The following is a 12,187-nucleotide window of genomic DNA, read 5'->3' on the forward strand; positions in this document are numbered from 1 at the left end:
AGGCCGCATGCTCGACCCACATGCGCATCACGTACATCGCATTAGGTCAACCGGCATGCTGCCCTCCCTCCTATCAGAGGAAAAAGGACAAAGAAAGGGAAACCCTGATAATTCGGTCTTTCAAGGTATTGGCCTACACCTCCGAGTACAATTCTCAGCGTTGTTTCGAACGCCTCGTCCTTATACCTATTGGTGCATGAGCCGCAGCCGCAGCCGCTGTGCCTAATTTCAACGGGAAATCAAATATCTACTTTCATTCACCGAGTTGGACCTTTTCGAAATTCCCCTTGGGCTTTTAAATCATTCCTGGATATGGGGATTATAGAACCTTGGGTTGGGTTCCAATAGCGCCCCCCTCCCCCATCATATTCAAGTACCCATAGCACGAATGGTGATGTGGTTCTGGATCAAGAGGCATCTGTTCGTGGAGCAAGCCCAGACACTTATATTTCTAGACGAGTGATCGCATCTCTCTCAATATCACGAGGCCAAGTAAAGTGTTGGAAGTCCCATCTATGTATTGTTTTCAGTCCCATCGCCCCAAGCCGCGGTAACACGGGAATGATTCCAACGATCCTTCAGGCACACTTCATCTGTATATCTTGAGGCCATGTCAGCATCGGCAGCGAACTGTGTGCCCATCTCGCTGCATGGATGGCCAGATCAAAGGTAAGTAAATCGGGAAAGAGGAACGGGAGAAGGAGAAGAAGACGCGCGCATATGCGATGGATCCGTTCGCCCCATTAATGAATTGGCTGGCTGTAAGAGTCATCAGCGGTGTGGGGTCAAACTGGACGCTTTTGGCAGACTTGCCACGTCTTTTTCGGGAACAACTTTTGATATTTGACATCCCGTGCATCGTCGCCATGCTATTCTCTGCAGGACAGCGTTCAGTTGTTCGTTCCTTGGTTCGTTCGTGGCTATGCAGATATCATATCTGTAATTGTCATGGGACTTATCCCCTGACCGGTTTTGCTTGAGGCAACATATCTACATATCCATATCCCCGTCGAGCCAGAGGAACTGTTCAATGGACAAAGTTTTGATGGATCTATTGGTTCGGAAGTATTGCCCGCCCGATCTGAAAATGCAGTCTTTGCCATCCATAAATTCAATGACTGGAGAAAGGCTAGGAAGGTTCATGCAAAGCGGGTTGGAGCTTTCTTCTTAGGCCTCTATACCTACTACGGAACATGGATGTTCGTGCTTATTGGGCCGAAAAAGTTGTGCCATTTTGGGGGAATTAGGTAAGGCTTCTCACATACTTCAGCTTGACCTGCATATCTGCCTCGATGGCAATGTGGACAGGTGAGGCGGTCTGCTAGTTTAACTACACTAACTACCTAGGTTAGGTATGTATCTAGGGTACTGTCCTGGCTTGGTTCCATGTATGTCACCAACAACGTCATTGACGTATTTTATTGATTTATTCGTTGCGAATGCTTGTCGACATTTTATTGAAAATCGGACAGATGCTGTATCCGCTTGGGCTTGACGTGACTGCGTGGGTGAGTAAGTCCATACTTACATACCTAACCCTACCCTACCTAACTGGGTACCTAGGTTGATATTGACTGACCGCCTCCCGGTCTGGTCCATTCGGAACACTCACCTCGGTCGCTCCACCTGCGTACCGCCGTACCTACCTACATACACTAGGAAGTACTCTAGAGTCTACCTAACTACACAGGGTATCCGATCTGGGATGAGACTAACGAGTCTCCTAGGCGGCTTGGCGAAGTATTTATACTTCAATGTTGCCGCTTTCTTTCGTTTTTGTTCTTCTAGTTCCTGTTCTTCTTCCCTTTACCTACCTGTTGCGTAGGTAGATATACGGCGAATGAGGATTCAGGAGGGCCTTGGATGGCTACCCGGCTACCTGCTATCATTGATGGGATTGTAACCCCTCAGTGCTATGTTTACTGACGGCCTAGTTTGGCTCTGCTCCTCCTTGTAATGAACGAGCTTATGGAACTTGTAAAAAGCTTAGCTTTTTCTTTCTTTTGCTTCTACTATTCATTACTCATCAACTGCTAAGAGAATTCTTGCGGCAGGCACCCTCGGAGGCGATATGACAGGTAACATAGAGGCGCAAAAGTGTGGCGACATGAAAATGGGGAATCGCGACAGTATTAAACATTGAATGTTATCGTGATGTTATCGTGATAGGAGAGCAAACAATTCGCCTATGACGTAGGACAGTACCAAGGTCTAGGGTTGTAAGTTGTGATGGTCTGTGCAAATGATTGCCCAGGTGCCTTGCAAACGCGATTCCGTCGCGTCTGACACAAACCTAAGGTTTTTGGTGGTTCTTTTTTTTTTCGTTTGCATGAAATTTGAATATTACCAGGCTTCTACAAATATATGTGACTCCAACTATCATACATGCCTTCCACTACTATTATTACTACCAGACCAGTACCGAGTAGTAGTAACTGAAACCTTGAACTACCTGCATAGCTTTACACGGTAGTAACAGTCAAATCATGAATCGAGGTATCGAAGACCCGATTGAGATCTCCGATGGAGATAATAGCTCCGAGGAGGTAGTGGAGGTGGAGGAGGTGGAGGAGGAGGAGGAGGAAGAGGAAGAGGAAGAAGAAGAGGAAGAAGAGGAGGAAGAAGAAGAAGAAGAAGAAGTCATCCTAGGTCGTTTGAAGCCGGACATGAAAATATGTCTCGATGGGATGCAAACTACTGGCAATGTTGCTACATGCAAGAGACATAATGCCTTCGTTAATCCTGGCTTGATGGTCGCTGACACTTTGATTCCACTACCCTTGGTGCCCCGCGATGCCGACATCATCAAGAGCCACTGTAGACAGGCTCCCTTCGGCAGAGGTGACGAGGTATGGGCTTTTAATACGACTCCTTCGCTATTGCTAACTCTTGGCCATTACACAGACCGTGGTCGATACCTCGGTACGAAAGACCTGGGAGCTCGACCACAGCCAATTTAAAACTGCGAATCCCCGCTGGCAAGATTATCTAGACTCACTAGTAGCCAACGTTAAGGAAGCGTTGGGCATAAAGGGGGTAAGGGCAGAGCCGTATAAGCTATTACTATACGAAGAAGGGTCGTTCTTCAAACGGCACAAAGATTCTGAAAAGGTCCCAGGGATGGTGGGAACACTAGTCGTTTGTCTTCCATCGAAGCATACTGGCGGCAACGTCCATCTATCCCATGCCGGTAAGAATTACATCTTCGAGACCGATAAGACATCAGACTTTGGTCTCACAAGTCTTGCATGGTTCTCCGACGTCACACACGAGATAAAGCCTTTGCAGTCCGGATACCGCTTGGTGATAACCTATAATCTCATCCACACCGGTGGCATGCGTGTGTCTGCCAGCATCGTTGGGAAGCAGTCGATGCAGCTCCAGGCATTACTTACAGAGTGGAAGAAAAAGTTGCCTTCCCTGCAGAAGCTAGTATACAAGCTCGACCATAAATATACGAACTTGAGTTTGAGTTTGAACAACCTAAAGGGCCGGGATAGGTCTGTGTGCCAAGCTTTACATGAGGTTGGCTTAGACAGCGGGTTTTGTATCTGTTTCGCTGAGATGCTGCGAGTCCAATCCGATAACCAGTATTACGGTCACGACGACGGCGAAGAATCGACGACACTAAAGGATGTGAAGACATACGATGGATGCTCCCTCACTTCCTATGCTGAGGTAGAGGAAGATGAGATTCTAGGCTCAAGATTATGGAATCGAAGACCTGACAGTGAGGATGAAGGCGAATTTACTGGCAACGAAAGTATGCCGTCGACTCTCCGTTACCATGATACTGTGAGTGCTCCCACAACCCGTATCTATATCCCCTTCTGTATGATGACTTGATATACAGGTCGTGGTTGTGACCCCCATAGACAGAATGCCTTATTCTTTAGGCTATGTTAGTACTGCATTTATATGGAGCTTCTACCATCGGATTTGCGAAGATCGGCCGGATGACCATAAGACCCACGCATACATGTTGAAACTTCTACAAGATCAATTACGCACTGATGTGTTAGCAGAGGGTTCATTATTATCTGAGGTGGCGACCATGGCCGTTAAAATGCGGATGAAATCTCTGTATCAGCACGCGGTCTGCGCATCACTGAGAGACGCAGCTAATCGAGCTTTGATGTTGACGACTATAGCCCGGCTTATTAAGGAGAGCCATCTCGAAAATCCTCAGAAGCCACCCGATTGGGATTTTTGGTACATACCACCACATCACACTCTTATACCTCTATTTCTAACTAGTATGTAATCATCTAGGCTTGGCAAGGTAATCGAGAGATGTTGCGGGGGTTCGTTAAGCAAACTGTCGGAAAACCTTGGCCCATTAAATTCTCTAGGCCAAGACGAGAATCTGAAAGTTTCCTTTCAAAACTGGAAGACACAGATTCCGGAAAAGGCGATTGAATCGAAGGTTACACTCGATATAGATGACTATAACTACTTGATAGGCTTCATATTCTCGCGGTCCGAAGACATACAGTGGTTGAAGAGTTGGTTAGTCGATGCCTGATGGACCATCTATGGCTTGTACCGATACTGATTTATTGACTACCTAGGCTCGCCCCGAAACTCGCCTTTCGTGGTTCCTATGATCTCATTTACGCTGTATTGACGGCCATCTATGACAAACGAGATAGTAAACTGCTGGTGAACGCTACGGACATCTTCGAATGCATTCTGAAAGGCAGTGTAAAGAAGTTGGCGTTGCATATAGGCGACATCCCCAGATCTGTTCCCAAGCATAATCTGTATAATCATTATGATTATGGTGCTCACAGGCACAAAAGCAACGAAAGGTCGCTCAAAAAGACAATCACACTATTTGACCAAGGCATGAGCATGGGGTTATCTCAGCTGACGACCAGACTTCTCGAAGCAAGCTGTACTAATATTTACGGTGGCTACTCCAAAGAGGATAAGAACACTTTATCCATCGACCCAGTCCGAGAATTCCTGAGTACTTTGGCATCAACCTTACAAAAGCATGCCGCCCCACCTCTTGAGTCAGTTAAGAACATGTTTGTGGCTCTCATACGTGGTGCCCTCGTCGTCCGGGTTCCAAAGCGTCCGAAGCAGCCTCGGGGATGGGCACACAATCCTACAGAATGCCCTATATCTGGGCCTTGCCACGTATGCAAGCAGCTTAATACTTTCCTCAGGGACCCGATTATGCAGGCCCAAACGTTTTGGCTGCGCCCAGAAGAGAAACAACATGCAAGGCTCCTATTACCTGTGAGATCCTTCGAACTCGACAGTGAGAGGAGTCGTTCTCCGCACGGCTTGATTGTGTATAAGCGAGGTACAGAATACGCATACAACTTGCGAGAATACGAAGCTAGTATGGCAGCACTAGAGGAGCGAGTCAGCAAACTCCGATGTGAATATGTCAAGTCGTTGTTGGGGGACGACCTTTACCGGGAATTGATCTTGCTGGAAGCCACGCCAGAATCGGAAACTGCAGAACAGACTAGCAGTGCTGCTGGGAAGAAGAGGAAGGCGGATGAGGAGCTGGACGGTTCGAGTGCCGCTAGACCCCAGCTCATTGAGTGATCTATCTACCTTAGGTACCTATACAGGCATGGAGTATAGAGGCCGGATGTTTGCTTGCATGCAATTTGTGCTATGGAAGAAAAAGGAAATCGGAAAATCGGTGTTATCGTTGTTTGCTGGGTCCATTATAAGTGTGTTATGGGAATGAGGTTGATGGCATTTCAACTACTACACTAGGTAGAACGTACCTAGTACTAGGAGGAACGCGTTGGACCTGTAGAGCTTCATAACCTACCACGTACCTACCTACATAGGTAGAGTAGGATGAAATGGCATATGTATTTGATCTCCACTCCCACCAAGGCAGACTCCTTTCCCGCTTTTCCCAAAAAAAAAAAACCGCCTCAAACCCCTATGCTAAGTCCCATTGCATGCAAGTAGATATATAGGTATATAAAAGAAGCAACCTCAGGTAATCCCCACCACAAACGCTCCCGATTCAATTCAATTCAGTTCAATTCCAGAAAAGCACGTAAGGAGGAAGAAGAAAACATCACTTCATCCCACCAAACGCGCGATCCAGCTCCTCGCCCTGGTCCACCACCACAGCCGCCATCTCGCTAATCGCGCCGCTCTCCCGCCGTCCCGCAAGACTCATCTCGGCCATCAGCTGGTTCGTCGCCGCCACGTCGCCGCCATCCCCCCCATCCCCGTCCCCGTCCCCATCCCCACCATCCGCCTCCGCGAACCCAGGCCGCCGCTCAGGCTGCAGCAGCCGCGCCTCGCTGTCCAGCCACCCCGGCGCGACGCGCCGCTTCTCGGCCAGCTCGCGCGCGCGGATGCGGGCCTCCAGCTCGCCGAGGGCGCGCGCGGACTCCGTCTGCGTCCTCGACAGGTGGGCCTGGAGGGCGAGGCAGGAGGCGGCGATGTCGGTGGGGTGGGCGGCGTGCCCGGACTGCGGGGCCACGACGTAGGGGACCTTGTCGGCTTTGGGGGGGTTGGAGTTGGAGTTGGAGTTGTGGTGGCTGTTGGCGCCGGTCACGCCGGTGATGGGGGGCGGGAGGGTCGAGGGCATGGGCTTGTAGGTGTAGGGGAGGGTGGCGGCGCTGGGGAGGGAGAGGAAGGGGGAGACGGTTAGGGGGACTTGGGCGAGGAGGGGGTGGGTGTCTGTTGGGTTTGGGGGTGGTTAGTTGTTGGTTGGCTTTGGTGGTGATGTTTCCAAGTTGTTGTTTGGTGAGGGGAGGAAGGGGGGACTTACGATCGTCGCGCATTGTGACCATGGTAGAAATCAAAATGATATAATTGGAACTGTCTCTCTGGGTTTATTGTGTAAGGTTAATTAGGTAGGTACGCAGGTAGTCCTAGGTATTTAATGGCTCGACTGGACTGCTGGACTCCCGGCTTGAATTGTTAAAGTTGAAGTTTCAATATAAGTACACAATGTCGGGTAACTGATAGTTATGACGCTGCTGCGTAAGTGGCATCTGATAACGATAAGGTACCTGCATATCCGTATTGTATTTAAGAGCCAGCCCCTCTAACCCACTTATTTTTCCATTAACCACCGTGCCGTGCGGACTTCATAAGGTTTGATCTCGTCTATCAACTTTCTTTCGCCTTCCAACCTTTTTTTATACCACTTTGAATATACACAAGAACTTCACTAAGACTCATTTTTATTCATTCTTATTCATCTCTATTTTAACGGTTCACATACAAGCACCATGCTTCCTCCTACCGTCATTCGAAGCTGCCCGTCGGCAGACAATGACTTTCAGCCTCTCAGTGAATATCAGACACATACCCCGGAGACCTTTTTCGACGGGAAGCCAATCTTGTATTTTCACGATGAGAATGTCAAGGCGTGGATCTCTGCAGAGAAATACGAAGATCTCTTCTTCTTCTCAAAACCTTCCGCTGATGATGATACATCCTTAAACCCTACCCCCCCAGAGTCCTACGCACTGGAAAACAATGGGGGAAGTCATTTCCACGAGGAGAGAGTCGAGGCTTTTGTTGCGTCCAGGTGAGAATTATCATGCAGGATACCTTCAATGTACTTAGTAGTATATAACTAACATAAAACAGCAAGTTAATTCTCTTCTCGCACAAGACCAAAACGGGTATTGAGATACCTTACCCGTCCATCACACTCCATGCAATCAAGAATTTCCGTCATGTTGAGAAACCTGATGACGATTCATTCAAGTTCGCTGGGGTTTACATGCAGCTTGAGTTTTCAAGAGAGGGTGGAGACGATGATGAATTCTCTGACCCTATTGAGCTCACTCTCGTCCCCTCCAAGGCCTTGCCAAAAGAGCAGCCCTCTACAGAGGCGCTGATCGTTGACCCTCTCAATAACGAGAGGACCAACGCATTATTTAACCAGATATCGGCGTGCTCTAACCTACATCCTGATCCCCAAAACGAGGGAGAGGAAGATGAGGAGGGAGACGAGTTCGACCGAGTCATCTTTGAAGGAAATGTTGAAGGAGATGCTGTGGATGGACTACCTGGTGTGCTCCGAGGTGATGCTAATGGTGGCCTACCACCTCCGATGCCGGGAAGCAGTGGTTGGATTACTGCCGACAACGTGAATGAATATTTCGACGAGGACGGCAACTGGATCGGAGAAACTGGCGTGAGTGGGGAGCTAGGAGATGGTGCGGGCCGGGTTCGAGGACGCGATGAGGTGGAAGAAGATGGCCCAAATGGGCAAGATAACGGCGACGATGCGGATGCAAAACGGCCGCGAACGGAATAAACGAGCTGCCTTGGAAACACCGAGGACCACTTTATGAGCAATAGAGCATATACACAGCAATTTTGCTTCCTTGCTCAACAAGAGTCCATAGCAATAAATGGAGGTTCCCATTTTTGTAAGTCCAATCACTCTGTTTCTTGAGAAGTATGTTTATTAATGTAGTCCTTGCTTATAATAGGCACGCCATTAAGCTTACTACACGATATGTTTGACTTGTACAGCCGAAAATTGGACAGTCTAGCTATGATGCATGAAAACCCAATTAAAAGAAAGGAAAACCCCCCAATATACCCCTTTTCAACCAAATACTCAAGGAACCCGATCCTATAGGTAGTAGGGACATGATATGAGAATGCTTCAACGCGTCCGGATAAATGCGATGTGTTCAGTGAAAGTAAAGGATATTAGTACAGTGTTTACAAGTAAGGGATAATATGCTGGCCTGGAGAGTGGGAGAAGCCGCTCTACTATAGCTGACTTTTCAGAAACCCCTTATCATCGTACAAGCTCTCGACACTACCTCGCTTGATTGTGATTTCTTCACGCCTTAGTTTGGTGGCTTGCGTCAAGAGCTGCCCCGCGTGTTTCACGACGTTGACTCTGGCATCGTTATCACCTCTTCTCGGCGACTCGCGAACCCGGTCGAGCTCTTGTCTCCTAGCTTCTGACCCTTGTAGCACCACCGTTCCCCTTCGACCTCTTCCGGGGGTACCTCTTCGTATGAAGCCGTTAGGCTTAGGAGAGGTACTAGTATCGCTAGCAAAGCTGACCCTGTTGCCCTTCGACGAGGTAGATCTACCACTATTCCGCAACCCCCCTCCTAGAGAAAGATAATTCTTGCCGCCGCCACTCTGCCAGCCGGGACTTGATCCACCACCTCGCATGACTGGCACCGTGGAACTTGCGACGCTCAGGTCGCTGGCTGTGCTGATCTGGCTGTTCATGCGTCGCAGCTCCGATATGGTGTTCGACATCCGCACGCTCTTGCCACGCTTGACTGTCGGCGTTCGCAGAGGCGGCACGCTGTCTTCATCTTGCGAGTAGATGGACCCGTCCGAAGGCATACCACGGCGCGGCTCAGGTTGCCCTGGAGTCTGCGGTACTCGTGCCGTGGGCCCGATGTCATAGTGCTTAGCTTTGGCGTCTTGGTCATTGACACTAGGCTGGCTGTAATTCGGAACCCGAAATCCGACTCGTGACTCTCGCCCAGATGATGGGGTATGGCTGAGAACTTGTTTCGTCGGCGATGCGTCCGAACTACTTGTCAGCACTGTTGTCAAGGATACCGTGCTGTCAGTGGCCGTCTCATTTGGCGCTTCTCCGTGGCTGTATCTGTAGCTGTCGTACACTGACGATAACCCGGCTTCTGAAACTACTGGACTGGTAGGAGTCCGTCCCGAACTACTCCGGCGGTGCATGTTGATGATCGTTCGAGGTGAGGGAGGCACTACGGTGCGCGTCGGCGATGGTGTTGGTGTGACAAAGGCATTTCTGCGGTTTGGACTCCCCCCTCCGCCGGAATAGTCTACTGGCAAAGGAGAAAATACTTTGGACAGACGAGCAGGGTTCTTCGGCGGTGTTTGAATTGTGAATGGGTCGTCGATAGGATACGAGGGGGGGACGATATACGATGACTTGTGCTTGGTCGATCTGTTAGGATCCATGTCCTGCCGCGGGGAAAGCATAGAAGATGGCAGGCTATCATGCGCAACCATGCCCATTGTCCCTCTTCGGAGTCGGAGAGGGGGTGGCCGATCGCCCTGCTCGAACCGGAATTTGGGACTTTTGCCGTCCCGGTTTTCTGGGTCGGGGTTCCCATTGAACATGTCGAACGCGGAAGGCTTCTTCTCACGCCGTGGAGTGCCCGCCGGGCTACTGTTCGCGTTTGAACTACCGTGCGGTTGACTGCGGACTGACGCCTCCTCCATGCTGTACAATGTTGATAACGCGGAGGACATGGTGCTGCCGTTCGAGAACGGTCGCGGCCCCTGAGGACTGGGTGTGGGCTCTGCTGATCTCGCGACGCGGCTCGGGCTGGACAAGGCCGTGCGCACTTCCTGGACCGACTCTCTTTTCGACGCGACGAGACTGTCTGCCTCGGATATCATAGACACTTGTGATATCTGCGACATATGCGATATGTGTCGCGAGTGCCTTGGCGTCTGCACCATTCCCCGGGGTCCCTGCGGCTTTGGGTTACTCCCTTCTAACTCAATATACGCTAGAGTTGCCGGCGCGCTCTTGTGGCTTTTCACGGGGCTAATGGTCCCACTACTCGGAAGCTCGCTACCGGGGCTTACATTTCCGCCGTCAAAGTAGAGTTGGCCGTTCTGGTCGAGCAGGCTTGTGGATGAGTACGGTACCATCATCGTTTGTCTTCTCGAACTACGATGCCCATCCTGTAGCCGCTCGGCTGTCATCCGTAGGATCTCCGTTAACTCGGTGTCGGTGGCGCTGTGCTTGAGAATGGGAGCCTGTCTAATCGTTGACGTTGGCGGCATTGGCTGTGGTAAAGGTGCCTGTGGTGGCTGATGCGGAACGCTGAGGACGGCGGGTACGCGAGCACCGCCTGCCAATTGCTGTGCTGCTTGGAAAGAGACCCGGTCCCGAAATCGCGGGTTCTGGATTATGTCGGGTGGCGATTTCCCCATGTTACCTTTGCTCGGGCTGACATTGCTGACGGGCCGTTGTGCTTTCTGTGGACTGGTGTATGCCTGCTGCTGCTGATGGAGCTGTTGTGGTTGCAAGGACGTATGTGGTGTTATGGTATGGCTGGAAATCTGCGTGGTTTGCGAGATTCTCATAGTACTCCGTTCGCCAGCGCTCTCGGCATGTGTGTCGACCTGCTGTCGATCCGATTCCGTCTCAGTGTAAGGCAGTGTTGGACTGACCTCTCCCATCCCACTTCTTGTCGAAAGCCGACTCAGGGAACGGCCCAGGCCGCCGTCGAACCAGCTCATCTTGCGCTTATGTTTCTGCTTCGTCTTTTCGGGAGATGTCATGGTCGGGCCGTGCAGGGCGTCTTCGTCGATCCATGAAGTCTTGCGTCGATGTTGGTATAAACCGTAACCTCTCTGCTTCTCCGGGGACCGTTGCTTCTGGGTCTGGGATTGCGTATCCGTGCTGCCGCGCCCCGTGCCGTCGGCGGTAATTGAGGTTCTCGACATGCTCCCTTGTCGTGTTCTGATGGGCGATGGCACGTTGATGCTCGAGTGTCTACTCCTGCTTTCCTCTCTGCCCACGTCGTCTTCCTTGTCTATGATCGCAGCCATCTGCTCGCCAACCAAGCTCTTCTTACGCAACCGGTTGGGTCCGCCCTCTGCCGTTCCCGTTTCCATGGACATCTCTGGATGCGTCGACTCTTGGCGGTTATAGCTGTTTCGTCTCGATGCCTTCACTAACACCCATGCGAGTGCTACGAATAGTATCGCGGCGCCGCCTACTGCGATCCCTGCTATCGCACCTGCAGAGAGTTCCATAGACTCCCCACCGTCACTGCCCGAATCGTCCTGTCTCTTGGTGAAAATTGGCAGCGCCATGTCATCGGTATAGAAGTTTGAAGGTATCTTGTGGATTTGTGTCTCCTTCTCCGGCCCATATATATCTCTCCCAGCTCCTCAGAACGGTTCGCCAACTAAACTCGGCCTCGATCTCGAATCCTGTCCTGGCCTCACTCATATGACTAAATTAAAGAACGAATGGTGTAAGGAGAATTGTAAAGAGAGTGTGTAGTCCCACGTAGGCCAGGACAACTCGAAGCAAAATACAACACAGCAGCAAAGTTAAAGAGAGTGAGGAGGAAAAGAACGGACACAAACCCATCGACAGGAAGAAGAAAACCAATACACCTAAGCTTCCACACATTATGAGTAGGTAGGTACATACATGCCCGTAGCAAAACATAAACAAGACAGGCCA

General features: G+C 50.4%; 4 protein-coding genes across 4 annotated transcripts; 2 read left to right on the forward strand and 2 right to left on the reverse strand.

Moving 5' to 3' along the window:
* Window positions 1–2,486: 2,486 nt before the first annotated feature.
* GGS25DRAFT_521745 (uncharacterized protein) lies at window positions 2,487–5,565 on the forward strand (the record flags this gene model as incomplete). The annotated part of the gene is made up of 5 exons (XM_049264105.1): window positions 2,487–2,849; window positions 2,905–3,795; window positions 3,854–4,212; window positions 4,273–4,509; window positions 4,572–5,565. The coding sequence occupies 5 exons, from the start codon at window positions 2,487–2,489 to the stop codon at window positions 5,563–5,565; spliced, it is 2,844 nt and encodes a 947-aa protein (XP_049116717.1).
* A 246-nt stretch (window positions 5,566–5,811) lies between these two features.
* Window positions 5,812–6,937, reverse strand: GGS25DRAFT_283677 (uncharacterized protein). The gene is made up of 2 exons (XM_049257487.1): window positions 6,764–6,937; window positions 5,812–6,672 (listed from the first exon to the last, which is right to left on the reverse strand). The coding sequence occupies exons 1-2, from the start codon at window positions 6,783–6,785 to the stop codon at window positions 6,059–6,061; spliced, it is 636 nt and encodes a 211-aa protein (XP_049116718.1). The 5' UTR covers window positions 6,786–6,937; the 3' UTR covers window positions 5,812–6,058.
* A 292-nt stretch (window positions 6,938–7,229) lies between these two features.
* GGS25DRAFT_521747 (regulator of volume decrease after cellular swelling-domain-containing protein) lies at window positions 7,230–8,269 on the forward strand (the record flags this gene model as incomplete). The annotated part of the gene is made up of 2 exons (XM_049264106.1): window positions 7,230–7,531; window positions 7,594–8,269. The coding sequence occupies 2 exons, from the start codon at window positions 7,230–7,232 to the stop codon at window positions 8,267–8,269; spliced, it is 978 nt and encodes a 325-aa protein (XP_049116719.1).
* Window positions 8,270–8,736: 467 nt separating this feature from the next.
* GGS25DRAFT_521748 (uncharacterized protein) lies at window positions 8,737–11,808 on the reverse strand (the record flags this gene model as incomplete). The annotated part of the gene is made up of 1 exon (XM_049264107.1): window positions 8,737–11,808. The coding sequence occupies one exon, from the start codon at window positions 11,806–11,808 to the stop codon at window positions 8,737–8,739; it is 3,072 nt and encodes a 1,023-aa protein (XP_049116720.1).
* Window positions 11,809–12,187: the final 379 nt, after the last annotated feature.

The sequence above is a fragment of the Hypoxylon fragiforme genome, assembly GCF_022984875.1.
Source record: "Hypoxylon fragiforme strain CBS 206.31 chromosome Unknown GGS25scaffold_5, whole genome shotgun sequence".
Classification (NCBI taxonomy): Eukaryota; Fungi; Ascomycota; class Sordariomycetes; order Xylariales; family Hypoxylaceae; genus Hypoxylon; species Hypoxylon fragiforme.

Excerpts from the sequence above, each read along its gene's own strand:
- GGS25DRAFT_283677 (XM_049257487.1), bottom strand. The coding sequence starts at position 6,785 with ATGGTCACAATGCGCGACGATC. Across the intron at positions 6,673-6,763 it reads GGTCACAATGCGCGACGATC|ACACCCACCCCCTCCTCGCC; the intron begins GTAAGTCCCCCC and ends CAAACCCAACAG.